The 27,861-nt window shown below is 54.7% G+C and overlaps 2 protein-coding genes across 2 annotated transcripts; both read right to left on the bottom strand.

Moving 5' to 3' along the window:
• Nucleotides 1-79: 79 nt before the first annotated feature.
• On the bottom strand, nt 80-4,135 carry SNPH (syntaphilin). The gene is made up of 4 exons (XM_068416356.1): nt 4,076-4,135; nt 3,198-3,299; nt 1,821-1,970; nt 80-1,199 (listed from the first exon to the last, which is right to left on the bottom strand). The coding sequence occupies exons 1-4, from the start codon at nt 4,117-4,119 to the stop codon at nt 80-82; spliced, it is 1,416 nt and encodes a 471-aa protein (XP_068272457.1). The 5' UTR covers nt 4,120-4,135.
• Nucleotides 4,136-11,863: 7,728 nt separating this feature from the next.
• On the bottom strand, nt 11,864-23,851 carry RAD21L1 (RAD21 cohesin complex component like 1). Its single transcript, XM_068416472.1, has 13 exons — nt 23,708-23,851; nt 22,225-22,354; nt 20,805-20,904; nt 19,415-19,521; nt 18,819-19,001; nt 18,102-18,203; nt 17,064-17,174; nt 16,056-16,285; nt 14,964-15,063; nt 14,140-14,279; nt 13,545-13,634; nt 12,804-12,881; nt 11,864-12,052 (listed from the first exon to the last, which is right to left on the bottom strand). The coding sequence occupies exons 1-13, from the start codon at nt 23,849-23,851 to the stop codon at nt 11,864-11,866; spliced, it is 1,704 nt and encodes a 567-aa protein (XP_068272573.1).
• Between the last annotated feature and the right edge of the window lie 4,010 nt (nt 23,852-27,861).

Below are 27,861 nucleotides of genomic sequence, written 5' to 3'. Positions count from 1 at the left end.
AAAGGACCCCGGGGCTTTACAATCATCAGTCGGGTCCGTGGGGGCGAGCTGGGGGGTGCTGGGGTGGGGTGGGTGGGGGTCAGGGCTGGGCGCTGCCCCCCGGGCTGGCGACGGGGCGACAGCCCATCCTGCGGATGGAGTGGAGGGCGACGGTGCAGCAGCCGCGCAGCAGCGAGCTGATGTTGTAGATGGGCTGGCCCTGCCGGCGCTGCGAGCGGCACAGCCAGGCCACCGTGGGCACGGCCGGCACCACCACGGCCAGCAGGTCCACCAAGAAGTGGCGGCTCCAGTAGCTCTTGGACAGGGCGGCCTCGCAGCCGGTCACCTCCACCGGCGCCTCCTCCTCGGCCGCGCAGGCGATGGCCACCGAGGGGCTGGCGCTGGGGGGCTGCCGCACCGCCGGGTTGCAGGGGACAACCCCCTCGGCCACGGCGTCGGGCTCGGTGGCCAGCAGGTCCGTGGCCCCGGTGGGGTTGGAGAGCTCGGGGCCGGGCATCACGTCTTCCATCTCCGAGACCCAGGCCGAGGTGGGGCTGCCTAAGCTGCACGCTTGGGACTTCATCACCTTCTCCAGGATGGTGTCGAGGTCGGGCTGGCAGGGCACCAGGTCCGTCTGGATGGCCCGCTCCTGCATGCAGCTGGCCTGCACCCCCGCCTCCACGCCGCCCCGCAGCCCCAGCAGCTTCTCGTAGGTGGAGCTGGGGGGCAGGCGGGCGCCGGGCTCGCCCCCCGCCTCCAGCGGGTCCGTGGGGCCCGCGGCCTCCTCCGCCCCCGCGAAGCCGCTGTCGGCCCCCTCGTCCAGCGAGATGGTCTGCGAGCCCCCCACGTTGCGGTCCCCGGCCCCCTGGTCGCTCAGCTTGGTGTAGGTGGAGCTGCGGGTGAGGGAGCGGGCCGGGGACCCCCCGGCCGACTCGCCGGCCCCCTCCTCCTTCAGCGCCCCGTTCTGCGCCACCTCCATGCTGTGCAGCAGCGTCTCCAGCTTCTTGTTCTGGATGTTGATGTCCACGAAATACTTCTGGAGGCCCTTGTCCTTCTCCAGCAGGTTGTTCTTCACCGTGTCGATGACCTGCTTGAGCTGCTTGATCTCCTTGCGGGCCTCCTTCAGCGCCAGCTGGGCCTCCACGCGGTGGCACTCCTCCTCGATCCAGTCCTCCTGCATCCGCGACAGCTGCGTCTTCAGGTCCTCGATCTCAGCGTCCCTGCGAGAGACGGGGAGGGCACTGCCGCGGCGCCGAGGGGGCTGCGGGGCCAGCCAGCCCCATCCCCACGTGCCCTGCACTGAGTTGGAGCCAGATCACCCAGTAAGACCCACAACTGGGACCCAGAGATGGATCCAGGGGCTTGGGGACCCTCAGGAGCGATGCTTGGGGACCTTCAGGAGAGATGCTCAGCCCCTTCCTGGAGGGGCTGCAGGGCCCAGGGCTGCGTGGGCACAGGCAGGTGCCCCGGGTGGGTGCGTGGCAGCTGGCACGCCGGCAAGGACGTGCCTAAGCCCGAGTGGAGCAGATGGGGATTAGCCACCCTCTGACGCTGAAATTCAGCAAAACCGTGGCAGAGACTTAACGGGTGGCACGGGGGGGGTGCAGCCACCGCAGGTGGGATGTAGGGAACCCCTGGCTGCCCGCTGGATGGGCAGCAATGCCACAGGGCCACGTCCCTGCAACGCCACGGCAAAGCCCTGAACCCGGCGCCTGGGCACAAGCCCGAGGACAAGACGCAGCGCTGGGAACCGAGAGCCCCCAGAAGGGCCAGTCCCCGCTGCGGGTGGCGACGGCTGGTGCCAGGACCCTTCCCGGGGGGTCTGTGCCCGCTGTGCTCACCTGTCCTGCAGCCGCTCCTGTGTGTCCTTCAGGCGAGCCTTCAGGTGCCTGATGCAGACCTCCTTCTGCTGCAGGGGCGTCAGGTACTGCTCCGGCGTCGGCGGCTTTATCCCATGGTTGTCGCTGCAGAGGTTGTACTTGGCCGAGCGCCTGCGGGGACACAGACGTCACCACCCGTCGGTGCCGGCACTGGCTCGGTGGAGGGGGTCCGAGGGAGATGCCTGTCCTTGGGGTGCTGGTGCTGCCCGCAGCCACTGAGCCCTCTGCAGAGCCACAGGCTTCGCTGGGGCAGCGGGCACACGAGCAGAGCCAGGAGCAGGTGGCACCAAGGCCTCTGCGTGCCCAGAGCGAGCTTTCTGGGCAAGGCCAGATGCGGACGGTGACCCCAGGGCAAGCTGGGGCATCTGGCATCTGCTCAGGGTGGGACAATGGCACGGCCGGACCCTCCTTGTGCTGCTGAGGGGTGGAGGAGGTGATGTCTCTGGCCCGAAGCCCAGGGCAGCGTGGAGAGAGGGGGTTGGCCAGGGCCAGGAGATGGGGCTGCACGTCGGGGCTGGGGGGAATCAGGGAGCTGTGGGCACCACGAGCTGCTCCTGCATCGCAGCGGGGGGGACCAAAACCCCTGTGTGTGGCAGCGGGGTGGTGGGTGCCCCCCATGCATGGCAGTGGGGTGGTGGGTACCCCCCGTGTGTGGCAGCGGGGCGGTGGGGACCCTCCGTGCGTGGCAGCCCAGCAGCCCCCGGCCAGAGCCACAAGCATCGTGCCAGGAGCAGCCAGGCAGGACCATGCCCTTGCAACGCCCCGTGGCACCAGGACGGCCACCGCTCCCAGGTTTGATGCCACCTCTGGGAGCTGGGAGGTGACTGGGGACAGGCAGGAGGAGCCCAGCCTGGATGGTGGTGCCCGTCCCGCAGCGTGGTGCCCGTCCCCCAGCGCGGTGCCCCGCTGTTTATGCCCCGAGCTCACCCGGAGCTGCCTGCTGAGAAGCCAGGGGCTGCCACCAGCTCCTGCCAGACCTCCACCAGGCAGCACACGGGGATGGAAACGAAGCTCTTGTCCCCTACGCCCTTGGTCCCTGGGTGCCCCTGGGGGTGCAGGAGTGGAGGGAGGGGCGCGTGCAGCGTGCGAGCCACAGCCAGGGCAGGACGGAGGGACGGGGACGGGCACCGGGGAGGGAGAAGACACAACAACGTGGCGGAGAGGTTTGGAGGACGATGGTGGGCGTCTGGGTGAGACACACCAGCAGCTCCGCAGCCACCAAGCGCACAGCCTCTGCGCTCCTGTCCCCGTGGGCACCGGCACCAGCAGCAGCGGGGGCTGCTCCCCCCTGCCCGGGGGCACCCGGCAGCCGCCCTGGGGCCACGGGCGATGGGTTACCTTGGGGTGGGGCTGCTGTCGCTGCCCTTGTAGGAGCCCGAATTGCTGCTGCTGCTCAGCGAGGAGGTGCCGTAGGTGTCCCTCCCGGGGGGCGAGGGGCGCCTGGAGGCAGGGAGAAGAGGCTGTGTCTCGGGCCGAGTGGCTGAGGGCGCTGAAGACTTAAAGAAGGAGGCAAAGCCACTCCGTCCATAAACCCCGCGACTGCCAACCGCCACACCGAGAACACACAAGACAAAAGGACAAAACAAACAGCAGGGATCAAAATGGCACGGGCACGGCGGCGGGCACAAAGGCAGGGCTGGGGTGTGGGGGGCTGCCCACCCGCTCCCTCCGCCCCGGCGGGGCATCCCCTGGGTGCCAGCATGGCATCCCCGCACCCCGAGGACCCGCAGCCCCTTGGGTGGCCCCAGCAGGGCTCGAGCCACCCCGCTGCCAGGTTGGCACCCGCACGTGGGCACCTCTGCCTCTTCCCTCGGGCAGCCAGTGCTGCAACCCAGGGCAGGGGCACATTTGGAGGGGAATAAATGCTTTTTCCCCCCTCTCTTTTCTTCCCCTCTTGCTCTATCGCTGCAGCTCCCAGCCTCACCCAGCGCCCTGCACTGCTGCCCGCGCCCTCGGCCACCGCTGCCTGTGCCCAGGTGGACACAGGGGTCGGTGCCAGCTGTGCCAGAGAGGGACAGAGAGGGACAGGGGGGTTTGTGCACAGACAGGGACGTGCTGTGCGGTGGCAGCGACATGCAACCCCCCCCGAAAGCCGGGCTGGGGAGGGGGTGTCCGTGCTGCGAAGTGGCAGCTCGTGGTGGAGGTGGGCATCAGTCCCTCCCCGCTGGGCAGGCACCGGTGCCCGGTGCCGGGGCCAGAGGCTGAAGCATATTCACCTTCGGGATCCGGTGGACGAGCGTCTGCTCCCCGGCAGGGACATGGCGGTGGGGCCGCGGGTCCTGGGCGCGGGGAACTGCGGGACAAAGGCGACAGAGAGAGGAGGTGAGGGCAGGGAAAGGGCCCCGGGGAGACGGGAGCCACACAAGCCCCTGCACCAGGGCTTCAGTTTAGTCCCCGGGGCCACCTGCACGGGGACAGATGTGGCCTGCACCCCCTGCACATCTGGGGTGCTGTGTGCCCGGGGTCCTGCCCGTGCTGCGGGCACAGGGCGAGGGCTTCCTCCATCTATAAGGCAAAGCAGAAGCACAGCAGGTGCCTGCCCATGGCCTGAAGCCCCTTTCCCAGCAGGCTCCTGGCATGGGACAAGCTTTCCCCTGACTCCCAGGGATGGGGACCGGTAAATAAATAGGGCAGCGCCTGGGGCTCGGAGCGCTGGGCAGGAGCGTGGGGATGGGAACTGCTGCAGAGGAGGGGACCCACGGGGAGCATCGCCCAGGGGAGCCACGGGGAGCATCTCCAAGGGGACCCACGGGGAGCATCGCCCAGGGGAGCCACGGGGAGCATCGCCCAGGGGAGCATCGCCCAGGGGAGCCACAGGGACCATCGCCCAGCACGGCCACTCCACAGCATCACTGTGCCACGCTCCCGGGGGCAGCGCGGGGGCCCTCCCTGTCCCCCAGCCCAGTCACCGCGCCGGTATTGTCCCACATTCTGGCAGCTCCAGCCCAGCGCAGGGCGAGCAACGGGACCGGCCAGCTGATAATCGATGGGAGCGAGACGGGGCCGGAGGGGAGGAGGGAGCATGGCCAGCTCACCCCAGCGCAGCCCTTCGCATTTGCCCCCCCCAGGGCTGGTATTTCCAGGCTACCTCCTGCCTAATGCTCCAAGCCCACGAGGGCCAGCCCTGGCCTCTCTTCTGCCCGGGATTCGCCGCTCCCTGACCCCCAAACCAGGGCACCAAAGAGCCCAGCGAGCCGGGGGGGGGGCAGCACCCCCAGGACACAGCCACCAGGACCTGGGGGTCCTGCTGCTCCCCTCGGGGGGGGATTTGCCGGGGAGGACCTGGGCAGAGGGAGGTAACACTCCGCCCTGCCATAACTGCTCCTGAGTCGCCAGCCAGCGCGGCTGCGGGCTCTGCTCATGCGGCAGCGTGAATCAGCATCCAGGGCGAGAGCCGAGCATCCTCCGGCAGCCCCGCGGAGCCGGGCAGCGGGGCCAGCCCGCAGGGTGCCCCCCAGCAGCTCCCAGGCAGGGCTCCAGGGAGATTCACAGCCGCAGGGGTTATCCCCTCGCCCTCTCGCAGCCCCAAGCCCCGTGCCCTGGCCCGGGCAGCCCGGTGGTACCCGGCATCGCCCTTCCCCAGCCACAGCAGTGACCCGCGCGCCAACCACTCTGCTCAGGGCTCCAGCACCAGGCAAGCGCCAGCCCCCCTGCCCTGCCCAGCACCCCACGCCGCACCCCAGGCACCTGCCCCAGCGGGAACAGCTCCGTGGGGCAGCCTGGATCGGCCTCACACCTGCTGAGCTCCGTTCCTCCTCCTCCCGCTGCTGCAGACCCGCCTGGTGCCCACGCCAAGGCTCGATGCCTCCCGAGGCACTGGCAGGTTTAGAGGGTGAGAAGCTCAGAGCAGCCCCGTGCCACCGCCGCAGGGAGCCCAGCCAGGGTCTGCCAGCGGGCACCGAAATCCCGTGGAGGGGGAGCACCATCCTGCGCCCTGCCCGGGTCCCTGGCTCACCAAGGTGCTGGGCTGCCCATCCTCTCCCGGCCGGGTACCGGCTCTGCCTTGCCAGGCTGCCCCAGGGCGCCTGGCACAAGCAGGCTTGAATTTAATCACCGGCAATAAACCGTCCCTGTCTTTATTCCCAACGAGTCGATGGGCCAGTTCAGCCTCCCCAAAAGCCTCCCCGTGCCCACGGGCTGCCGAGGAGAGCCAGGCTGGGCAGACGTGGCCCCGAAGCTGAAAACACACCTTCCCACACGGTACGTGGCTGCTGGTACCTAAAGGCAGAGGGAATTCCGCCTCTGCCCTGGGAATTACAGGCAGCTACAGCGCAAAGGGACAGCAAGAGGCAACCCGGGATTGTCTTATCACCCCTGAAACGCGAGGAAGGGAGAAGCAGCGCAGATTTCCCCAGGAACTGCAGCTCCCCCATCAGTTTGGGATCGCTGCCCCGCAGAGATGCCTCCTTGGCTTGAAAGCTGCCGCTTCCCCGCGCCGCGCTGGATCCCCCGACCGTGCCAGCGAGGGATAGACGGGGCTGGGCACGTATTGCTCCTGCCAGAAGCTTCCTGCGTGGGAAACAGGGCCCAAGACCCCCGGAGAGACCCTCGCCATGGGCTCAGTGAAGCCTCTGGTGACTCCTCAGCCCGTTCTGCCTGAGGTTTGGCCACCGCAGGCGCTCGCTCCCAACGCATCTCTCTTCGCTCGCCTTCTGCAGGAACCGCCTGCTGCGCTGGCCCGAGCTGCCCCACCAGCTCGTCCCATCCCCGCAGGGACACGCAGAGAAGGTGCAGGAGCCGGCGGGCTCGTCTGGCAGCCCCGGCCCTCAGCACGCAGCCGCCCGGGCCCAGCACCCGCTGCGTCTCCCCAGAGTTCTCGCTCGCCGCTTCCTTCGGGGGGTTCCCACCGCGCTGCCCCATCCCCTTGTTTCCCTCAACGCATCAGGGTGTGTTGCAATGGTGGCACCAAGCCCAGGCGTCCAAGAGCAGTTGTACCCCTTCTGCAGACACCCAAAGAGAACCGTGCCGTCCCTGCGGGTCCCTCCCCACCAGCCGGGACATTTTCAGCCTTCCTGTACCAACAAGATGAAAAGCAGAGAGCAACAAGGGGGAGGGAAATCCCAGCGTCGTTTTTCTGGGGAACAACCAGGGCTCCCAAGGGGGGGGTCAGCGCCGTGGGCACCGTCGGAGCTGCCAGAGGCAAACCCCACCTGCCTGGGGCACGGCAGTGCCCGTGTCTGCGCTCCTCCTCCTGCCACAGCGGGTTTTTGGGGGGACAGGGGCTGCTTTGCTCCTGCTCCTGAGCTTCCAGAGGCTCAGGGAAGCTCTGCTCCCTGCTCCAGCTCATCCCAAAGCAGGCAGAGCTTCACCTGGGTCCCAGACAGAGGGAGATGCCCCAGTTCACACCAGAGCAGAGTGCTCGGGGCAAGAGCAGGGACAAAACGCACGGGATGTTTATGCAACGCCACCAGAAAAATCAATTTTGCTAAGAGTTGTTGTATCACGCAACGAGACCCAGGAGCATCTCCTTTCATGCTCCTGTTTGTTATAAAACGCTGAGTTGGCGCCCGGAGATCACAGGAAAACAGAGACCGTTCGGAAAGATCGGGTTATGCAGCTCATCGCTTTTCCAGCTGACCTGGCTGCGGCACCAGCCGGGGAGGTGGCGATTCCCGGCCCTCGTTAGCTAAAAACAAGGTGCCCGAGCAGAGGGAACGGGCTGGCCTCCTGCTGGGGCCTCTGGAGGTGAAGGGGAAAGGGAAAAGGGCTCCGTGACGAACGCTGCAGCAGCAGCTCTTGCCATGGGAGCAGGACACCCGGGATGCCAACCCTACGGCCCTACCCAAGGGTGGCAGGTCGGGGATGCCCAGCCCATCCCGTGCGGGTGCCCTGCTGGGCAACCCTTGAGCAGGAAGAAGAGCCAAATCCTTTGGGATACACAGGCAAAAAAAACATGGAAGAGAAATCCAGCTGTCAGCACAGCAGCTACCCCTCCCCTCGCCCCCCCCGCGCAGCCTCGGTGGGAGCAGGCCTCCCCTGACCACCCTCCACCTTGAACGAGGGCTGGGGAAGACGGTGCCCACGGTGGATCATCCCCAGGGCTCGGCACCGCAGCGGTGCCCTACTTTATTGGCACGCCAAACCTCCTGCCTCAGCCCGCTGCGACGCTGCTGGGGCACAAGCACAGGCATCGTCCCCTCCTGACCCCCGGCCAGGGACCTCTGCGGCCCTGGAGATCGGGGCTGGTACCTTCTGGCGCAAGGTCACGGCACAACACACCCACGGCTGAGGCAGGGTGGGAACCACCGGGATTTTATAAGCACAACAACTGCACGGCAGCGGGTTCCTGTGCGGCAGCCAGGCAGCACTGACCTTGCTGGGAGGAGAGAAAAAGGGTGCCCGGCGCAGCAATCAGCTCGTGGATTTGCTGTAGCCCTTCGGAGATGGAGCATTAAAGCCATTAAACAATAAAATCCCGGTTGCAGAGCAGCGCCGGCTCCTGCAACGCCCCGCGGTGCCGGGAGACGCGTCGGGATGCTGCATGAGCAGATGTGGGGCTGGCGCATGCGGGGAGGGTCCGGTGTGTGTGATGCGGGTCTGGTGCGTGTGAGGAGGGTCTGGTGCATGCAGAGGGGATCCGGTGCATGCAAGGATGGTCTCGTGCATATGATGGGGGTCTGGTCCCTGTGATGAGGGTCTGGTGCATGCAGAGGGGGTCTGGTGCACGTGATGTGGGTCTGGTGCGTGTGATGTGGGTCTGGTGCGTGTGAGGAGGTTCTGGTGCGTGTGATGCGGGTCTGGTGCGTGTGAGGAGGGTCTGGCACATGCAGAGGGGATCCGGTGCATGCAGGGAGGGTCTGATGAGTGTGATGCGGGTCTGGTGCATGTGATGTGGGTCTGGTTCATGCAGGGGGGATCTGGTGCATGTGATACAGGTCTGGTGCATGCAGGGAGGGTCTCATGCGTGTGATGTGGGTCTCATGCGTGTGATGCCGGTCTGGTGCGTGTGATGCGGGTCTGGCGCATGCAGAGGGGATCCGGTGCATGCAAGGATGGTCTCGTGCATATGATGTGGGTCTGGTGCGTGTGATGCGGGTCTGATGCATGTGATGAGGGTCTGGTGCACGCAGGGAGGGTCTGGTGCACGCAGGGAGGGTCTGGCGGGTGCACTGCAGGTCTGGCGAGCGCGATGCGTGTGCGATGCACGCTGTGCGGGCCCCGTTCATGCAATATGGGTCTGGTGCTTGTGGTGCAGGACCGGTGCGTGTGCTGTGGGTCCAGGTGCACGCGGTGCGGGTTCGGGTACAGAAGATGTGGGTCTGGTGAGCGTGACATGGGTCCAGCGTGTGATGTGGGTGTGCTGTGGGTCCGGCGGGTGTGACGGGTGCCCGGTGCGTGCGGTGCGGGTGTGCTGCGGGCCCGCTGCGTGCCCCCCCCCGCCCGATGCAGAGCATCCCCGTGCTGCGGGTCCCCCCCGGCTCTGCAGACAGCAGCGATGAGCCACGGCGGCCCCGCCGCCCCCCGCCCGCCCCCCGCCCCGCTCACCTGCGCGGGCCCCGCCGGTGTCCGGGGGCGGCGGCGCCGGGGGGGGCTCAGCGACCTGGCGGGGAAGGGAGAGAGCGGGCGGTGAGCGGCGCGGAGCGGAGCGCGGAGCGGTACCGTGTGTCCCCCCCTCCATCCCCGCGTCCCCCCCCCGCCACCTCCATCACCTGCGCCGGCCTCCATGGGTGCGGCGGGGCGGCCGGGGAGCGCGGCGGAGGGAGGCAGGGATGGAGGAGGGATGGAGCGGGGAGGGAGGGATGAGCCTCGCAGCTGCGTAATCTGCTCCCTCCTCTGCGCTCTTAAAGCGGCGGCGGCGCGGGCGCCTCCCCCCCCGCCGGGTTTCCCCCCGTTTCTATGGTAACTCCGCTCTGCCGGGGCGCAGCGCCCCAAAAAAGCCGGTTTTTGAGGTTTTTCCCCCCCCGCCCCGCGGGCGGCTGCTGCCGGTGCCCCGGGCCGGCGGGTCGCGCTCGGCTCCTCTCCCCGCGTAACCCCGGAGGAGGAGGAGGAGGACGGGGGAGCCGGGGCAGCCCCCTCTGCGGCCACCCGCCCCGTGGAGTCCCCCCCATCGCCGTAATTTCCATCGAACGAGTCCAGTCCCGAGCACAACCGCGCGCCTAATTCATGACGCACTTTCATAAAGTAAAATAAATCCCCAAATGAGCAGCTCTGCCTCGGCCCGGTCCCTCGCGGTGAGGCCGGTGGCGGCGACACCGCCAGCCCCGGGGCCGGGACTGAGGGCGACAAGCGCCAGCAAAGCCGAGCTGCTGCCCAGGGCTGGCACTTGGAGGGTCCCCTCGGTGGGAAATGGTGCTGGTCGTCACCGGCACGACGCATCTGGTTGGACATCAGGAAGCATTTCTTCTCAGCAAGGGTCATTAGCCATTGGAAGGGGCTGCCCAGGGAGGTGGTGGGGTCACCATCTCTGGAGGGGTTTAAGAAAAGCCTGGACATGGCACTTAGTGCCCTGGTCTAGTTGCCATGGTGGTGTCAGGGCAATGGTTGGACTCGATGATCCCAGAGGGCTCTTCCAACCTGGTTGATTCTGGGATTCTGTGATCTCATCCCTCACGCAGTGTCTGGTTACCCACGGCTCTACCTACACGTTTCCTTCTGTAGCTACCGAGCGTGACCCTTCCAAATTATTTAACGAGCAGACACCCAGGGCGAGGCGGCTGGGCGCTTACTGGGAGCCACAGCGTGATGTACTGGGCTGCTCTGGTGACTGAGGTCGGCTGCAGACACCCCTCCAGAGCCTGGGAGCATGGCGAGAAGCGCAGACAGGCCCAGCCGTGTTACAGACACACATGTACCGTCCTACATGTGTGCACACATGATGGAGGGAAACGGTTCTCACGTGGAGCAGAGCCTGGGCCCGAGGCCAAGAGCTGAGCGCGGCTGGTGGAGATGAAAGCCCGACTCACGCCCCCCACCCTGCCTTGCCAGGTCCCCTCGTGACACCCCTGCGGTTATGGCTGGGTGCTGACAAACCTGTTGTGTAAATACACCCGAGTCTTTCTTCCAGGACTATTTCCTACAAGGTTGGTACCTCCTTTATTCAGAGGCTATTTTGAATGTCCATAGATCCTGCCTCTCATTTATTCCTGCCTGCCCCCTGCTCGCCTCCAGCCTCCTTTTGTTCCCCCTTTCCTGGTGAATCCAATCCACAGCCTCTCTCCTTGAAAGGAAAATTAATGAGTTGTCGCCTCTGCTGCCACTGGAGCTGCTGGGACCACGTGGCAGCCGTGGCGCAGGCCGCAGCTTCGGCGCGAGATGCGCAGTCATTTCAGATGGCTTTTGGGGGAGAAAAAGGGTTTAAGAAAATCACAGCAAATGCCGACTGTGAGAAGGCGAACCCAAGGAAGGGTTGGGGCAGCTGCCAGTTTTGCTCCTTCAGAACAAACATCAAGAGCTCAGGGAACATCGTCTTGTGATATTTATTGATTTCACATTAAGAGACGTCAGCGCACCCACAGCACTGCAACACAACGCACCCATCCCCTGCGTCACAGGTTTGATGCAACTTTACCATTACAAAATGACAGTAAAAGCATTAAAACTCATCCTAAATTAGATAAAATAATCCAAGAACTAATAACATTCCAGTTTAACATCTGTTTTTAAATAGGTCTACACATAAATAAAAGTGTTAGTCTTTAAACGTGCTCCATAGAATCTAAAACATCAGGAGTTTGAGGAAAGAGGATTTCTTCCTGCAGCTTACATGGCTCTTCTTGGGGCAGGGTAACTTCTCTCTGCCCAAACACCCGCAAATGAGGCTGGAGAAAGCAGCTTCCTAGACCTTAAGATAGCAAATACTGAACGTTTTTTGAAAGGAATAATTTCAAACAGAATAAAGTTTTTGGTTAAGAGAGCTTAGCAGACTGCTCTGATTGCTGCTCTATAAAGGAAAGAGCTCTGCTCTCCCACCGCGCTTTGACAAGACTTTCAATCATTTTGCCAGGAAATACAATTCCTGGAAAAAATTAGAACAAGATTTATTTTTATTAGAATACCACATGATGTCAGCGAGCGTCGAACATGGGGCCGAGGGTGGCTGTGATGTCAGCGAAGGGAGCGCTCTGGCTCAGCTCAACCACCTCCTGCTTCCTTAGGACGAGGAAGATGTAGAACTTGGCGGCGGCCTCTTTCCGGCTGTGTTTCCCACAGAGCTCCCGCAAGCTGAAGGCCCGGGCGCCGGCTCTCCTCAGGTGCTGCATGAGGGGAGAGAGAAAATCGGTCAGGTTGGCTCCACTGATGGTAAAACCAGATCCCACAGAGCCTGAGCCTCAGAGCGCTGCTGGAACGGGGTCTGATCTGGGCATCTGCATTTACACAGCGCTATTATTGCTTGGTTTTTACTGGCTACACTTATGTGGAAGTATTTATTTATGAGCATTGCACAGAACCTTGGAAATATGATCACATAAAATAACTTTTATAAACAACCAAGGCTGCAAAGGCCACCCTCCCTGCTGAACGTCAAGCGCCTTGAAAGCACCACGGCATCAAAACCTCTTCAAGAAGGGGTTACCAGCTTTCTTTTTACCATAACCCTCCCTCATTTCCCTAAGCCTTCATCTCAGAGACAGCTCAGGCAGATGAAGAGCCAAATGCTGACACCCTGCAGTGCTCAGCTGAGATCTGGCAACCCCTGAGCAGCCAGGAGTTGGGTTTTGTAGAGATACTCCAGAGCAGGCTCCTAGCAGGAAGAGAGCGAGGGCTCAGCGTGACAGCAAACGCTGCCATGGGAGCAAACGGTCAGAAAACTCTGTGATTCCAGCAGCTCTGGGAGAGGACACCACGCCAGGCACTCAGAATCCTGCTTTCCCATGTAAACACCCAGTCAGCTGCGTGTGAGAGGCAGCAATGTGGTCAGCAGCGTAAGGAGGAGATTTTCTGACAGGGTCCAACTGAAACCAACACCTGGTTTTGGCACTGCATTACAAAATCCAGCACTGGTACCTGTAAAGTTTTTAATAACTGAAGAGTTCTTTTGCTCCACCTTATTTCTTCACTGTCCTTCCCGTTCCTCGTTAGCTCCTGGAGAGGAAATGGAACAGAAGGTGACACAGCATGTGTAAAAAGTCACACAACATGATGAGAAACAGGCCAAGAGTTCCAGCCTAATTGAAAACCCAGCTGGAGCTGGGCATTTTGATGGCCATACTGGGGATATCTGGGCCAAGAAAAGAACATTAACTTTATATTCTTCCCACTACAGAGGCAGATCAGGTGCACGTTAGGTACTGTGGAAGTGGTCCCAGGGAGCCCTGGGGTGGCAGCTTCACACCAAGACACCGTTCAGCGTGCCTGGGATGCCGACAGGATTTGTACTGGTCAGGGGCCAAACAGGATGTTCAAGAATTCAGCTTAAGATTTTGGGCTTAACCTCTGAAGTGGACAGAAGAGTACCCTTGTTTGAGAGTGTCTGAGCATCCTCACAGCCAGTGAGTCCAGAAACTGTTCCCTTCTTGGAGGAAGCACAACCTCTACACAAGGAGCTGTCTTTGAATGCTGGAATACACAAATCCCCAATTATCAAGCTATAAAGTTTTTGACTGGCAAAATATGTACTAACAACGATGTCAGTACACCAAAATTCACTGTAAATCCATGAGGCCATCACTTTTTTGTTGGAAATATTTCTGAGAACACAGTTCTCTTCTAAAATAAGCCAAAGTTGTCAGCTTTGAGTGCACATACAGTTGTTAACTCGGCTTGCTGTGTTTCAGCTTCTTGGCCCAGGGAGGTGTTCACCAGCAAGGAGCTGTCAGAGAAAGCGGTTCCATCCTGCTGTGAGAAGAGAGGATGATCAATAGGCGTCACAATTTGTGCATGCAATGTAGTTCTCAATTACGTAAGGCTTCTCCAAGAATTTATTATCATGAACATTTTCCAAAATGATTTCCTAGTTGCTATTTCTGCCGTGTCTCTTTGCACAAAGGACCTTGTGGTAGTCCTTATCCTACAGCTGGATCTACATCTTTATAAAGGATAAAAATTATCTCTTTATAACAAAGAGGTTATATTTCATATTAAGGTTCTCTTCATACTTAGTGATTAGGCTGTAATCTATACTGATTAATAGACACCTTAATTAATTCAATTCATGGTGAGAATCTTCCAAAGTGCCTATAAATAAACTTTCATGACACTAACAGCTTAATGCTGTACGGGCTGTCTTTAGCATCCTTTTCAAACATATATTAGTAATTTTAGAAGTTGTTTTAAATGGAACCCTAGATTAAATGAAACCAATAAATACATTTAGGTCTCTAGAACTATGGAAACTGCTCACTATAGTTCCACCACAGTTGTCATCAGTTCCATTTCTGTTATTCTCTGATGTCAACATAAACAAATCGTTTCCATTTTTCCTCTCAGTCTCTGGATGAGCTGACTCCTGCAGGTAACTTGGCTCTTCTACTATCGGCATCTCTGTATTAACAAAAAACCCAAGGTTTAAGAGGAAATTGCTGTGAACCTTAAAAAAAATAAATTGAAAAACAAAAATCACACTCTAGTCTAGCAATCTGTGAGAGTAAGAGCCAGCATGAGTAAATACAGAATAAATATCCTTCCCAAGAGGACCACGGCAGAAGGACATTTAACTGCTGAGGCAGCCACACAGATTAGATTTCTAGCAGAGCAAAGGAGTGAAAGCAGATACATCACCTTCTCAGATCTAAAATGGAACATCTCTTCTGGTTTGATATCAACCAAAACACAATCTTCAAGATACAAATGGAAGTTATTTACTTGAATTTGGGAATTTGGAGAGTGGTTTGATTAAACTCAGAATAAGTGGGAAGCTTTAAAAAAAAAAAAAAAATCTGGAGTTTGGTAGATAATTAGAGAAGCCAAAGGTGGAACCAAAACTACCTCCTTATGCCACAAGGAAGGAAAAGACTTGCATTTCATTTCTGATCTAAGGAACAAAAGAACAGCAAAATACATATAAAAACAAAGAACTTTTTTTAAAAATAATTAACAGCCAATTTCCCTAACACTGAACTATTTTGGCCTTTGATTTGTAGAACACTGCACACAAATACCATGCACGTGTCTCAAACATTATGTAAATTAGAAAATATTTTCTAACAGGTTTAATTAAAATAATACCTGTGGTGTCTTGCTTTTTTCTTGTTTCTTCAGTTTTAGACTCCCTCTGTATTCCACTTCTCATCTTAAATCCGTGACTCTTGAAGCATTTTGCAAACAACTGAAAACAATTATTTGTATGTATTTGTTTTCAGAATGTCACGTTAGATTATTTGCAAACATCAACACAAAGGTATGAATATGAGTGTATATTAATTACTGCAACCTAGAGTTTAGAGCTTTGAATTAGGTCATTCCAAAAACCTGCAGTTTAAAAAAAAAATAAGTTATTTCCTTTTGCAGCTTCAACTTTGGCAGTGAACTCCATGAGGGAACGTCTTAGGAACAGCTTGGATCATTTTTCCTCAAAGCCAGCGAGTAAGGAGGGATGAGAGGAAGAAACACCTGCAGGTATCTGTGTGTGGATTTCTCTCCCCACGTACTGGTGTGTGAGTATTTTTCATCCTCGTAAAGAGCAAGTTGTAATTCTCCACCTCGACTCTAAGTGGGGAAGCTGTGCTGCTGTGAGGGCCCTGAGGAGCGGTTTGCCTGGAGACCCTGCTGCCAGCTTCAGCCAGTTGAGAAAGTACGAAAGAAATTGGTGTATCATCTTTGCAAACCCGTTAACAATATAATAATAATAATAATGTTTAAGCCTTATGTACCTTTAAAGTAAATGCAGAATAAAGACGTGGTCTCATATTGATTGTAGAGCAGAAACAAACCAGAAAATAATAGAACAAAGTAGAAAGGAGGAAAGCAATTGACAGAAATAACAAAAATTGTGTGTTAGTGTACAATCAGTCAGGTGAAACATCAGCTCTCAGGTTGCTTTGTCATTCTTTACTTGTAGCTGGAGTGCTGGAGGTTAAAGCCGTGAGCCCTACAGATGGTTTTTCTGATGAAGCAATTAGTGGTGAGTATGCAAATAACCATCAGGTGTGCACCTGAACTGTACTGCAGAACAGTAGTTTCCATGATGCTGCGCACCCGCAGTTTGCTGGGAGTTCCCACAAAACCAACTCTGCCAAACTCTCACAGTTAGATCCTAGATGTGCAACAGTCCCATGATCTACACAGTGGCATAAAAACCAACAAGGAGTTGATCGTTACCATTTGCAGCTCGGCATGAACCACAGGCTGTGTAGCATGGCACAGGAGTTTATCCACGCCTCCCGATTCCTTCCACATCATTGTTTTTTTTGTTGGGGGTGCGAGGTCTAACGTAGCAAGGATGTCTGCACAGTTGTTAAGCTGGTTGTATATAGCTTTGCAGCTGAGTTCCTTGTCTACATCCACAAGCAGCTTCCTCTTTCTTTTGGCTTTTTTCCTCTGGTTGACAGCTAAATAGAGCAAGTATTAAAAAAAAAAAGTCTAATAAGGCCTATTCACAGAACACTTAAGCACAAAAAAATCTCACTGTGAATCACATGGGCAGGTTGCTATCTTTAATCCATCAGGAAGTTAATTGTTGCAAGAACTGCTGATGTACTCAACAGGTTTCATTACCTCATAATTCATATCTGTATTTGTCAGTTTAATCCTTTACCAATTTACTTAAAATGTACATAGTAAACACAGAAGAGACACAGGGATTAGTTATACAGCCATAACTTCCTGAATATTATTTTGTCAGGCTGGAAATTACAGTATTCTAAATATTAGTGTCAATATGAACTTGTTTATTTGCTAACAGCCACCACCATGAGAGGTGACATTTAGATTTACCCCCAGAAGAAAGGAAACATTTTTCTTTTTGGATCTTATTAAAGTTAAAAGTTCACAAAACAAAATTTTACAAAGGTTTGAAAGTTTTAAGATTGTTATTTTACACATAAAAATCACTGATGGGTCACTAGCAATAAAAGTTCTTCAGCTGGAACTTCAGGGCAACAAAACTTGAGTTGGTGCATGGAAGAAAGTGTAAGCAGAGATTTGGGCAGATCAGATGAACAACATGATGCTGTTTTTGAATAATAGTTACCATAAAATAGAACTCTGACAGCAGGAGCCAATGAAATCTAAAGTGAGAATAATCAGTTTTGCAAATATTTTCACTAACAAGAAGAAAAACAAATGTAGTAACACAGACATTCAGCAAGAAACTGATCGAGTTCTGACCTGTATCATCGACTGGCTCCAGCACAAATCCTTCTTCTTCCAAGAGAAGTATTGGTTCATTTATTGTAGGATTTACTTTCTTAATGGTGGTGTCTGCACAGTTGGACTCAACTAGAAGAAAACCAGCAAATAACCCAAATTAAACAAGATGGAACACTGTCTCAATCTCATGACACAGAACGAGATCAGACAAAAATGATCAGAATTAGAAAACTATTATTTTGTCTATAATCTCAGAACCACTTTAACCAGTACTGGCACTGCTGCTGCTCATTTTCAGCACAGCTCACTTCCCTCTGCTGACACCAGAGCCTGTATGACCCGGTTGGGGAACAGACTGAAGAACTGATCTGGAGGAAAACCCATCTGACGAAAATAATTTAGGGGAAAAAGTGTTTAGTTTCAATACATATCTGTTTCCAGTTCCAGGCAACTGCAGGGCAGCGTGGACATTTCTGTCAACATAAAAGGAACAAGGCCAGTGCAAGGAGGGGAAAGTGCCACTGTTTCCCCTTAAAGCTGTTGCAGATTACTCAGTTTTAAAGAGTGCAATGGGGTATATAAGGGTTTAAGACAGAAAAAAAAATTGCAGAAACACTTTTCAAAAATTAATTTCATCATTATCAACCCCAAAAAAGACTAACCCCACCTTTATGAGCTACTGAAGTGTCACTTGTTGCTGAAATACGAAGCCAGAAATACTCATAGGTAAAAGTTCAAAGTCACAGCATACCCTTACTCAGTTTCCTTTCCTCTACAAAAGTGATATCCTCCTGTCTGAGGGTGGATCAACAGCGTATCCAACAGGAGGTCACACAAAAGTGTTTCTAAGCCGTGGCAAGCTACAAATCTGGAATCCCTAGGTCAAATGAAATTATATCTAAAATGGTGGATGAGGCATATTAGAAAAATGCAAAAGACACGAACACAGGAAGAAGGCACGGGGTATCCTACAAAGCTGAACGGGAGTAACTTCAGGCACTAACACAGGAGCAGAGGGTTCGTGTGAGTAGGAGGGAGCAGACGCTGCAAACTCACTGGCTGTGCTGTTCTCTGGCAGATCTTGTGACAAAGGACGTTCTTCCTCCACATCAAGAATGTCTTTGTCTAGGTCATTCTGCTCATCCCTCAACAGGATTTCTTAAATACAAAATGCAGAGTTTTAATCATTCTGAGCCTCAGCAGTTGTGAAATAGCCTGATACAGCCTAATGTTACTTATTTAAGGTTAATTCTCTGCAAACAAAAACCGCTCAGCTTCTGCAGATGGCTGTCAGTGATACGTCTGCCTTCAACGGCACACAAAGGAGAACGTTAGCCTTAATTTTGAGATTTCCACCTTTTCTTTGAAAAGTATATTGATATTGTTTAAAAGGAATAAATCTATAAAGGTTTACATAAATACTCTAAACCATAAAGATGTAGAAGCTACTTTGCTGCCTTTGTTATTACAAAGATTAAAATGCTGCAGTATTTCACCTTTGAAAATATAAACCAAATTGTTAAACATTAAGTACAAATTGAATGCCTTTAACTCTAAAAAACTGAAATATCTTCTATGATTCAATTTTACTTGGCAATGTCTAAGTGATCATAGATTTAGTGACAAGTAGGAAAAAGAAGGAAGTAGGAAAGCAACAAAAAATACAGAATTTATGTTTGAAAACGATCACTTTCATGCTGTCTTGTTTGTTTTCCTGTAAGAATAAAAATATTTAGAAAGAAACTGATTCTGTTTATCTGTGGCAAGCCCTACCAATCATATCTGCAGCATCCTCCTCGTCTCCGAAACAGTCACGCTCAAAACAGTAAGTGTCTTCCTGCATCACAGACTTGTCTCCACTCACACTCACAGAGTTGTGATCGACCACCAGACTGTTGCTGCTCCTTAAGAAGCTGCCATCAAAGCTCTGTTTCCTTAGTGCATATGGTCCTTCATCTGAATAAACACAGAATGCCTCATACTTCATCTGCAGCAACTTTTGAAACACATATTTATCCATTTCCAAATTTTTCAAATAATTTTTCAAATAATTTTTCAAATAATTTTTTAAAAATTGTAAGATATCTCATACCTCAAATGGAATAAACAAGAAACAATTTTAGCTAATTCGGTAAAAATCAGAAAATGTTGGGTTTGATTCTCATTTTCCAATATCATATTGCTTAGGGAGAGTACTTACACAGAAATTTAAGCATAAGACAGTATGACAGGCCAATCAACACAAGTATGAAGCAAATGCACTTTTAATAATAGGTTTTTCACATGTGGAAAGGACTCAGACTGTACAAAATGTTGCATAAAACACATTTTTCCTTATGGAATATTTCCAATTTCTCAACTTCTCTCACCAAAGTTTCTATCACAGAGAAGCATATTGCTTTCGTAATCCTCTGTAAGTGTGATGTCTTCAGCTCTGCTCTGATTCAAGGTAAAATGTTCAGCAACATCAATGGCACTGATGAAAAAAACATTATACAAATATAGGGTGAACTGAAACCCACTGACCATTCAGCTGGAACGAGAAAACTTGTTTCTAAACAGTCTGCAACCCTGATGTTTTATTGCAAACCCCCAAAAGATAGTTTCTGTTTTCTATGGCATTGAAAGCACCCTGGCTGATCCTCACTTCTGTGGAGACAGAACAACTGTTTCCCAAAGCTGTTTGTGCTCAAGCCATTTAAGATTTTATTGATAAAATTCACTGCTTTGAATTCCCTCTAAAAGCTAAAAACAAGCATATGGCAAACGGGTGCTGTGTGTTTGTTAAAATGGATACCTCTAAGCAAGCTCCTGTGCGATCCCCAGCGTACGCTGTACGGTGAAGACTGAAGCTGCAAGAGCTGGGGAGGGGTCCATGAGGAGGGGAAAGCATTTGGCTAACTCAGCTTTGAAATACCCCCACACCTGGAACTCCACAAGCAAATGATACTCAGAAAGCAACCCCTCAAGAACCAGCAGACATATTTATAAGGACAAGGGAAGCACTCATCCTCCTCTCCATATTTCATATTTCCCCACCCTTTTCTGCCTGTAATCTCGGGCTTATGTGAGTTTGTTCACATCCAAGCCCTGCTATCTATGGACACTTGTCACCCAGAAGTCACCCAATTAGTGTGACACCATCATCTGTAAAGTAAACCTCAGTGGAAGGCTGATATCCCCAACCTTTGCAGGCATCAGAGCCATCAGAAACATGTCTTGGCCTCCTGTTTTTTATCTTTTTTCTACATTAATGCTGACTCGTGTCAGAAAAGCCAAAGAAATATGCTGGCTTTTCATGGGGAGCCAAGCTGACTGCTGCTGATAAAATACCCAGGTCCCAAAGAGCAACGGAGCAGAAATTAAACGCAGTTACACAGTGGAGCAGTGCAACGTTGCGTGGTTACTAGCCAAAGCTTCCTTCGTCTTACAACAGGATTTATACTAAATTTTATATCTGCTCTTGAGCTCAGTAACTCGTTTGCAGGCTTCACTCAGACAATTTAAAATCAGAAAATCCTGAAGTCTAAGTTCAATACATTATTTCATTGTAAAGGTCTGTTGATTAAACAGACTTTGGGGAACTCTACAAAAGCACCATTCCTGTGACTGTAGCCCTGTAAAGCTGACTCAGGAATTTAGGAGAATCCAGTTATCAAATCAAAACAATTCCATCTAAGTCTTGATCAGATAACAGCAGGGATATCTTCTACTTTTGAAAATACTAAAATAATGAAGAAAAACTAGGGAAACTTTTACTTTAAATCAGGTAGTGGTGTTTCAAAATCATGAAATTCTTCAGGCAGTGTAATGGCCTGATAAGCAGCCTCAAAGTTCTCTTTCGGAAGGTCGACAAGTCCTAAAAGAAACAGACAACATAACAAAATAAGTACCAATAAAATAAAAGTAATGTCCTCCTAAGTAGGTATAATAGGACTATAAACCTGCCAGGAAGGTCTGCTGCAATTCTAAATAACAAAAAGGCAAAGCTCAGTCACTTTGTCAACAGGACAATTGGAATTAAAATGCGTAATTTACATGGACTTTAGAAGCCACGTGTTTACAGACAGACACAGAAGAGCGTGCTGCTGCAGGGCCTGAAATGCTGTACACAGACATGGGGTTCATGAACAGCTGCTTTAAGTCCCTGAAAGATTCTCACAGTTGACAGCCTAGAGTTTCTCACACCACTTCAAATGAATTATTGCGTTTTCTTTCTCTCTCCCGTGTCTGTATAACGCTATTCTCCAGCATCAAATAATTATGAAGTGAGACTGTAAATCCTTGGTAATCAGAGAATCCTGGAGCAAGCTGGGTGAGAAGGGATTTCCAAAGGTCATCTAATCCAACTTCTTGCTCAAAGCAGGGTTAATTTCTAAGTCAGATCACTTCTGAGTGTTTCTGCTGATGGAGATTCCACAGCATCCCTGGACAGCCGCTTTCAACACTTTACCACTTCCACTGTGGATTTTTTCTCCCTTAGACCTATCTGGAGTTTCCCTCGCTGCAGCTGTGGCCCTTGTCTCTTGTTCTTGTGCTGTGCAGTCCTCTATAAGCTACTATAGTATCTATTCAAAAGAGATAGTACCACGTACTTATCTTAAGTGTTTCTTCTAGAGATTTAGAAATGTTAACTAACTAATCACGATCGTATCCTTGAGAATAATGTAGAGGAGATATTCACAGACCAGACCAGGTCACAGAGCTCATTAATGCTGGCAATGGACGCTGGGGTCCTGGTCTTTGCCTTTTTTTAGACAACAGTGCCTCCCCGTTTGGTGCCTGAGTACAACAAACATACAGCCCGTGGGAAAAGGACTCAGTCATCTCTGCTCCCTTCTCGCTGGCTGCACGGCTAGAGCGCAAAACACACGGTCAGGTCGGGCACGAACACGCTGTTAGACATGTTGTTGGTGTCATCAGAAATCAAAATTAATTATCTAGCAACAGAGGCTGAATTCAAGCTGCTTCTCATAAGACCACTGAAGATACTGCTGCTTTTACAGGAGTCGAAGACCTGAAATTGCATTAAATTAAGCCAGACTGCACATCAGCAGTAGGCACCAATACGTTCAGTTTCCTTTGGGATCAATAATGTATTTAACAAAAACATCCAAAATTAAATTTTAAGATGAGAGCTGTAAAGGACAGAAGGACAAATGCAGAATTCTGTACGTACCCGGGCGAAAGGCTGTCCTCATTTTTGTCAAAGCTTCGCTACAGTCTGACAAGAGGTACTTTGCTTTCCTGTGGTAAATCCGCACCACTCCTAGGAGTAAGTGTCCAGAGGTGCGCAGAGCTATTGTAAACTTGGATGGTTTAAAAAAAGACATTCAGGAGTTAGCATTTTTGGCAAAAACATTAAAATTAAAATATTACACAGCAGGAACAGAGTTCCAGTAACACACACCAGTGCAGAGCTCTACGAAATTCAGCCGGGCTTTGTACTGATCTAGAGCACTGTAAACAGAAATGAATTTTCAGAGCCATGAGCTCTTAGTTGCTTCTGTTCCTAAGCGTTGCCACGCTGAAGCGCAAGGCCTGATGCTCTTACTTTACCTAAAACATCTCAGCTGACTGCCAACAAACAGTCTAACACATCCCAAAACAGAAAGTAGCTGTGCATGTTCTAGTATTTGACCCTTTGGTTATTTAAGTGAGCAGACACCACACCAGCTATGCCCTAATGTATGCAAATAAAGGCCATAACTATGCCCTTATTTATGCAAAGTCTTCCTGCACCAAACACACTCAACGTGGTCATGATGATGGTAGACAGCAGAGCGTGCAAGGGAAAGCAGAGGTTACTAACAGAGTTACTCCAAGTCTCTGAAGAAAGACCAGTGCTACCACACCACACCGATGGGCTCGTGTTGCCTCATGAGCAGCTCAAACCCACGTGCCGTGATCCCTCGGCCATCGGTGCCCACACACCACTGTCTGGAGCTCTACCAGTGTGTGCAAAAATGCACTGGAATGTATTGTGGTGATGTTCTCTTACCCTGTTTGTAAATGTATGCCACAGATCTCCAGGAGTAAAAGGGCAAGTAAAGTATTTATAGAACTGTCATTTAACAGGATGGAGATTTTATCTGAGTGAGAACTGAATAGAATCACAGAATCGTTTTGGTTGAAAAGGACCTTTAAAGATCATCAAGTCCATTAACCTTACACCACCAATTCAACCACTGAACAATATCCCTCAGCACCACATCTACTCACCTTTTAAATACCCCCAGGGATGGTGACTCCACCACTTCCCTGGGCAGCCTGATCCACTGCTTGATAACCCTTTCCATGAAGAAATTTTTCCTAATATCCAATCTAAACCTCCCCCGGCACAACTTGAGGCCATTTCCTCTCGTCTTATCGCTTGTTACCTGGGAGAAGAGACTAGCACCCTCCTCGCTCCAACCTCCTTTCAGTACTTGTAGACAGCAATAAGCTCTCCCCTCAGCCTCTTTTTCTCCAGGCTAAACAACCCCGGTTCCCTCAGCCACTCCTCATAAGAATAAAATCAGGGTAGGAGTTTACCTCACACTGGTTTTGAAATAGCCACAAACTTGTCCTACTAAGTCAGTCTCCACGATAGCAACAGTCCCATTCCTTACTGAAGATGTACACCTCTACCCCAGAAGACACCTCGTCATTTAATAGCGTACCTTTGGCGAGATGATCTTTTCAATGGTAGTCTCTAAATTGCACTCAAATATATGAGCTTTGGTCAGCTTCTTCTCCCAGTGGGCTGCAAGCCATATTTTGGCCAGCGGCCCGCGCTTGTTGACGAGCAAATGCATGTAGAACATGGTGCCTGGGCCAGGGCTCACCCGCCGGCCCTGCTGCCACCTCCCGGGGCTGTTGCCCTTCCAAGGGGAGAAGGGTCCTGGGGCACAAAGGGGGAAGAGGGATTTAGTGGGGCCTGAGGGGATGGGGGGGACCCAGGTGGGCACTGAGGGGATGAGAGGATTTAGTGGGATCCTGAGGGGATGGGGTGGGAGGGACTGAGGGTGTCTGAAGGGATGGGGGGACCCAGCCAGGCACTGAGGGGATGGAGGGATTTAGTGGGACCCTGAGGGGACGGGGTGGGGGGAATTTAGTGGGACCCTGAGGGGACGGGGTGGGGGGATTCAGTGGGACCCTGAGGGGACGGGGTGGGGGGATTCAGTGGGACCCTCAGAGGGTGGGGGAACCCAGCCAGGCCCTGAGGGGACTGAGGGATGTAGTGGAATCTGAGGGGTTGGGGGACCCAGGCGGGTGTTGAAGCAATGGGGGGAGGATTTAGCGGTTGACCCAGACAGGCCCTGAGGAAACTGAGGGAGATTTGGCAGAGCCCTGAGGAGATGAGGGGGCCCAGCCAGGCAGGGAGGGGAATGGCGGGGAGGGGGATTTCACGGACGCAGAGGGGATGGGGGGGGGGGATTTAGCAGGACCCCAGGGAATGGGGGGACCCAGCCGGGCGCTGAGGCGACGCGCGGATCCAGCAGGCCCGAGGCGGGCGGCGGCGCTGCCAGCGGAGCCCCCTCCCTCAGGGGCTGCGGCGGCTCCCGGCACGTTCCCGCCAAAACCGGGCTGAGGGCGGGGGGGGCGCGCGGCGGGAGCGCGCGGGCCGGTCGCCGCGGCCGGGGGCGGGGGGTGGCCTCGCTCTGCGCGGACCCGCCGGCAGCCCGCCGGGGTCCCCCGGAGAAGCCCCCCGGGCTCCTTGCGGGGGCAGCGCTCGGCCGCGGCAGGGCTTTGGGTGGCCTTTGCACCGCCCCGCGGAGCCCCGGGCCCCGCCGGTGCCGGTAACTGCCTGTTCCCCGCCGGGGCTGGCGGGGAGCGCGGTGCTGCTCACCTCATCCTGGGGTCCCGGGGACGGAGAGCCCCCCCCAGCACTCTCCTCTCGGCCTCCTTCGCCCTTGGCGTTTTAGAAGCCCGCTTGCGAGGCAGCACCCCAGCTCTTCCTCCGCGGTCCCTGCGCGGCTCCGGGCGATAAAACCGCCTCGGTGAAGGAAAACTGCAGAAGGAAAAAAAACTGAGCTTCAGATCTGCCCCCTGTGCAGGGGGATGAGGGTGCAGGTGTGCAGCCACCCGCCCCTGCCAGCCACAGCCACGGGAAAGGAGCGTGTCTGCACACTGACACACCACCAGCCAGAAACAAATGAGTTTATACTGTATTCACAGAATCCCAGACTGGTTTGAGTTGGAAGGGACCTTAAAGCCCACCCAGTTCCACCCCCTGCCACGGGCAGGGACACCTTCCACCAGACCAGGTTGCTCCCAGCCCCATCCAACCTGGCCTTGAACACTGCCAGGGAGGGGGCAGCCACAGCTTCTCTGGGCAGCCTGGGCCAGGGCCTCACCACCCTCACAGCAAAGAATTTCTTCCTCATATCTCATCTAAATCTACCCTCTTTCAGCTTAAAACCATTCCCCCTCGTCCTATCACTCCAGGCCCTTGGAAAAAGCCCCTCTCCCGCTTTCCTGTAGCCCCTTCAGGCGCTGGAAGGTGCTAGAAGGTCTCCCCGGAGCCTTCTCTTCTCCAGGCTGAACAGCCCCAGCTCTCCCAGCCTGTCTCCATAGCAGAGGGGCTCCAGCCCTCGGAGCATCTCCGTGGCCTCCTCTGGACTCGCTCCAACAGCTCCATGTCCTTGTTCTGTTGGGCCCCAGAGCTGGACGCAGCACTGCAGGGGGGGTCTCCCGAGAGCGGAGCAGAGGGGCAGAATCCCCTCCCTCGCCCTGCTGGCCACGCTGCTGGGGATGCAGCCCAGGACATGGGTGGCTTTCTGGGCTGCAAGCGCATGTTGCCGGCTCATGGTGAGCTTCTCATCAGCCATCACCCCAAGTCCTTCTCCTCAGGGCTGCTCTCAATCCATTCTCCGCCCAGCCTGGATTTGTGCTTGGGATTGCCCTGACCCACATGCAGGACCTCACACAGTTTTTCAGCCCTCTGCTTCATCCTTCCCAGGCTTTGCTTTATATTCAGGCAGAGCACGGCGAGTCTCCTGGTGCTCCTGAGCCACAGCCCAGCGCATCAGCTGTTGCCATATCACAAGGCACCTGTGGTTTTCCCCGGCTCCCCGGTGGCCTGGTGTTAGCTGAAGATAATTAGATCTCAATTATCACCAGGAAAGTTTTGAGCCTCTTCCCAATGCAGCTTTGCAGCTGGGCTTAGTGGAAGGCAGGGCTCTGTCCCTCTGGCTGCCTTTGGGCAGAGCTGGTACCCAGGGCTGGGTTGTTGCTGTTTGGGGAGGGGTTTGCTGCTATAAAACACCCTCGGAGCGATGCATCCCCAGCGGGGACCTGGAGGAGCCCCCACAAGCCCCGAAGCAGTCACCCACTGCCCTTGTGAGGGCACCGAGCCTGCCCTGGCACCCAGCACCCTGCGAGAGGGAAACGACCTACAGGAGTGCCCGGCTGTGCCAGCTCCGGCCCTCCCCGGTGCCAAGGCTGATTTCCCCCCCTGCCTGCCTCGCTGGGGGGCAGTTTGCAGGATCAGAAACCCCACGGGCAGCAGGCGCTGCGTGCGTGTCCCCATGTGCACGGGGACACTGGGGCGGGCGTCCGTGGCACGCAGGGACCGGCTGTGCCGGGAGGGGAGGCCACGATGTGCCGGGCACCTCCGGTCCTCACAAACCGCTGGATGTCCCCGCCGGTGTGGAGCCAGCCGCTGGCTCCTGAATCGCCTGGCGGCTTTTTCCCTGACCTCCAAGTCACCTTGAGCTGTGCCGGCTGCGGGCGTTCGCTCTGCCATGGGATGCTGTGAATACTAAGGAGGAAGGAATGAAACTTCACCAGCCCCAGCAGCCGTGCACACCCCCAAACCGGGTCGTGCTGCAGCGGGGTGTGCTGGGGGGACCCGGAGGGACAGAGACATGTCCACAGCCCTCCCAGCTCCCTCCCATTCCTGCTCCCTCTGTCTCCTCTGCTGGCCTGGGGCTCCTGTTTGCTGTCTCGCTCATCCCCATTTAACCATTTTAGCCGAGCAGCAGCGTGTCCCTGTCCCCTGAAGCCCTGTCCCACTCCCTTGCCCTGCTCTGTCACCCAGGCTCCCTCCCTCCCTCTTTCCCTTCTTCCCTCCCTCCTCTTTCCGTTTCTTTCCAAGCTTCTTCTCTCCCCTCCAGCGCTCCTGCAGATTCATTGTGAATTTTGGCAGGGCTGTCTCTGACCTTGGCTGTCTCCCTCCTCTCTTTGCTCCTGCGCTGGCAGCATAAATCGTGGCTGTCTCCATCTCTCCTCCTCTTCCCTCGGTGACAGCCCCCAGCCCCAGGCTCAGCTCCCCCCGGGGCCGGGCTGGGGAAGGCTTTTGGGCTGCTCCTGAGCAGAGCCGTGGTCGAGCCCTCGGTTTTAGGGCACCCAAACCCTGCGCCACGTGCCCGCTCCTGTTTTTCCCAGGGCACGTGGCGATGCCGCTGGCACGCTCTCCCCCCACCCCGCTCCTCCTGCCCGGCTGCTCGCAGGGCTGCACCCGCCTGCTCCACATCCATCTTTTCCTGCTGATTCGGGACAATCTGTGTCCCGTGACCTACTTGTCTCCAAGCATCTTCTGCCTTCCCTCGGAGTGGGTTGGTACTAAAGCCTCTCTAAATGTGGTTAACGTGTCAGGATGCACTTACATTTATTTTTAATTCTGCTGCTTTCTCGGCCCACTTCTGGACGCGTCCCCGGGGACGCCGTGCTGGGAAGCCTCTGCGTTTCCACCCAGCGCAACGAGAGGAGCCGGGAGCAGCGAGCGGGGGGTCGCAGCGTGCACAACCTCCACTGCAAACGTAAAAAAAACAATAAAATCCTGTGTATCCCCGTCCCTGACACAGCAAAAGGTGGGGGGAGACGCCAGCCC

The sequence above is a fragment of the Nyctibius grandis genome, chromosome 19 (assembly GCF_013368605.1).
Source record: "Nyctibius grandis isolate bNycGra1 chromosome 19, bNycGra1.pri, whole genome shotgun sequence".
Classification (NCBI taxonomy): Eukaryota; Metazoa; Chordata; class Aves; order Nyctibiiformes; family Nyctibiidae; genus Nyctibius; species Nyctibius grandis.
The sequence above is the reverse complement of the archived record's forward strand: the minus strand, read 5'-3'. Positions and strand labels throughout refer to the sequence as shown.

What these genes read in the sequence shown, in the direction of transcription:
- RAD21L1 (XM_068416472.1), bottom strand. Translation starts at nt 23,851, where the DNA reads ATGTTCTACATGCATTTGCTCGTCAACAAGCGCGGGCCGCTGGCCAAA. An exon ending in ACACCACTACCTGATTTAAA is followed by an intron (nt 19,522 to 20,804) that starts GTAAAAGTTTCC and finishes TTTTTTCATCAG; the next exon opens with TGCCATTGATGTTGCTGAAC. An exon ending in GGAGCCAGTCGATGATACAG is followed by an intron (nt 16,286 to 17,063) that starts GTCAGAACTCGA and finishes TGCTCTATTTAG; the next exon opens with CTGTCAACCAGAGGAAAAAA.
- SNPH (XM_068416356.1), bottom strand. Translation starts at nt 4,119, where the DNA reads ATGTCCCTGCCGGGGAGCAGACGCTCGTCCACCGGATCCCGAAG. An exon ending in TCGTCCACCGGATCCCGAAG is followed by an intron (nt 3,300 to 4,075) that starts GTGAATATGCTT and finishes CCCTGCCTCCAG; the next exon opens with GCGCCCCTCGCCCCCCGGGA. An exon ending in CAGGAGCGGCTGCAGGACAG is followed by an intron (nt 1,200 to 1,820) that starts GTGAGCACAGCG and finishes CGTCTCTCGCAG; the next exon opens with GGACGCTGAGATCGAGGACC.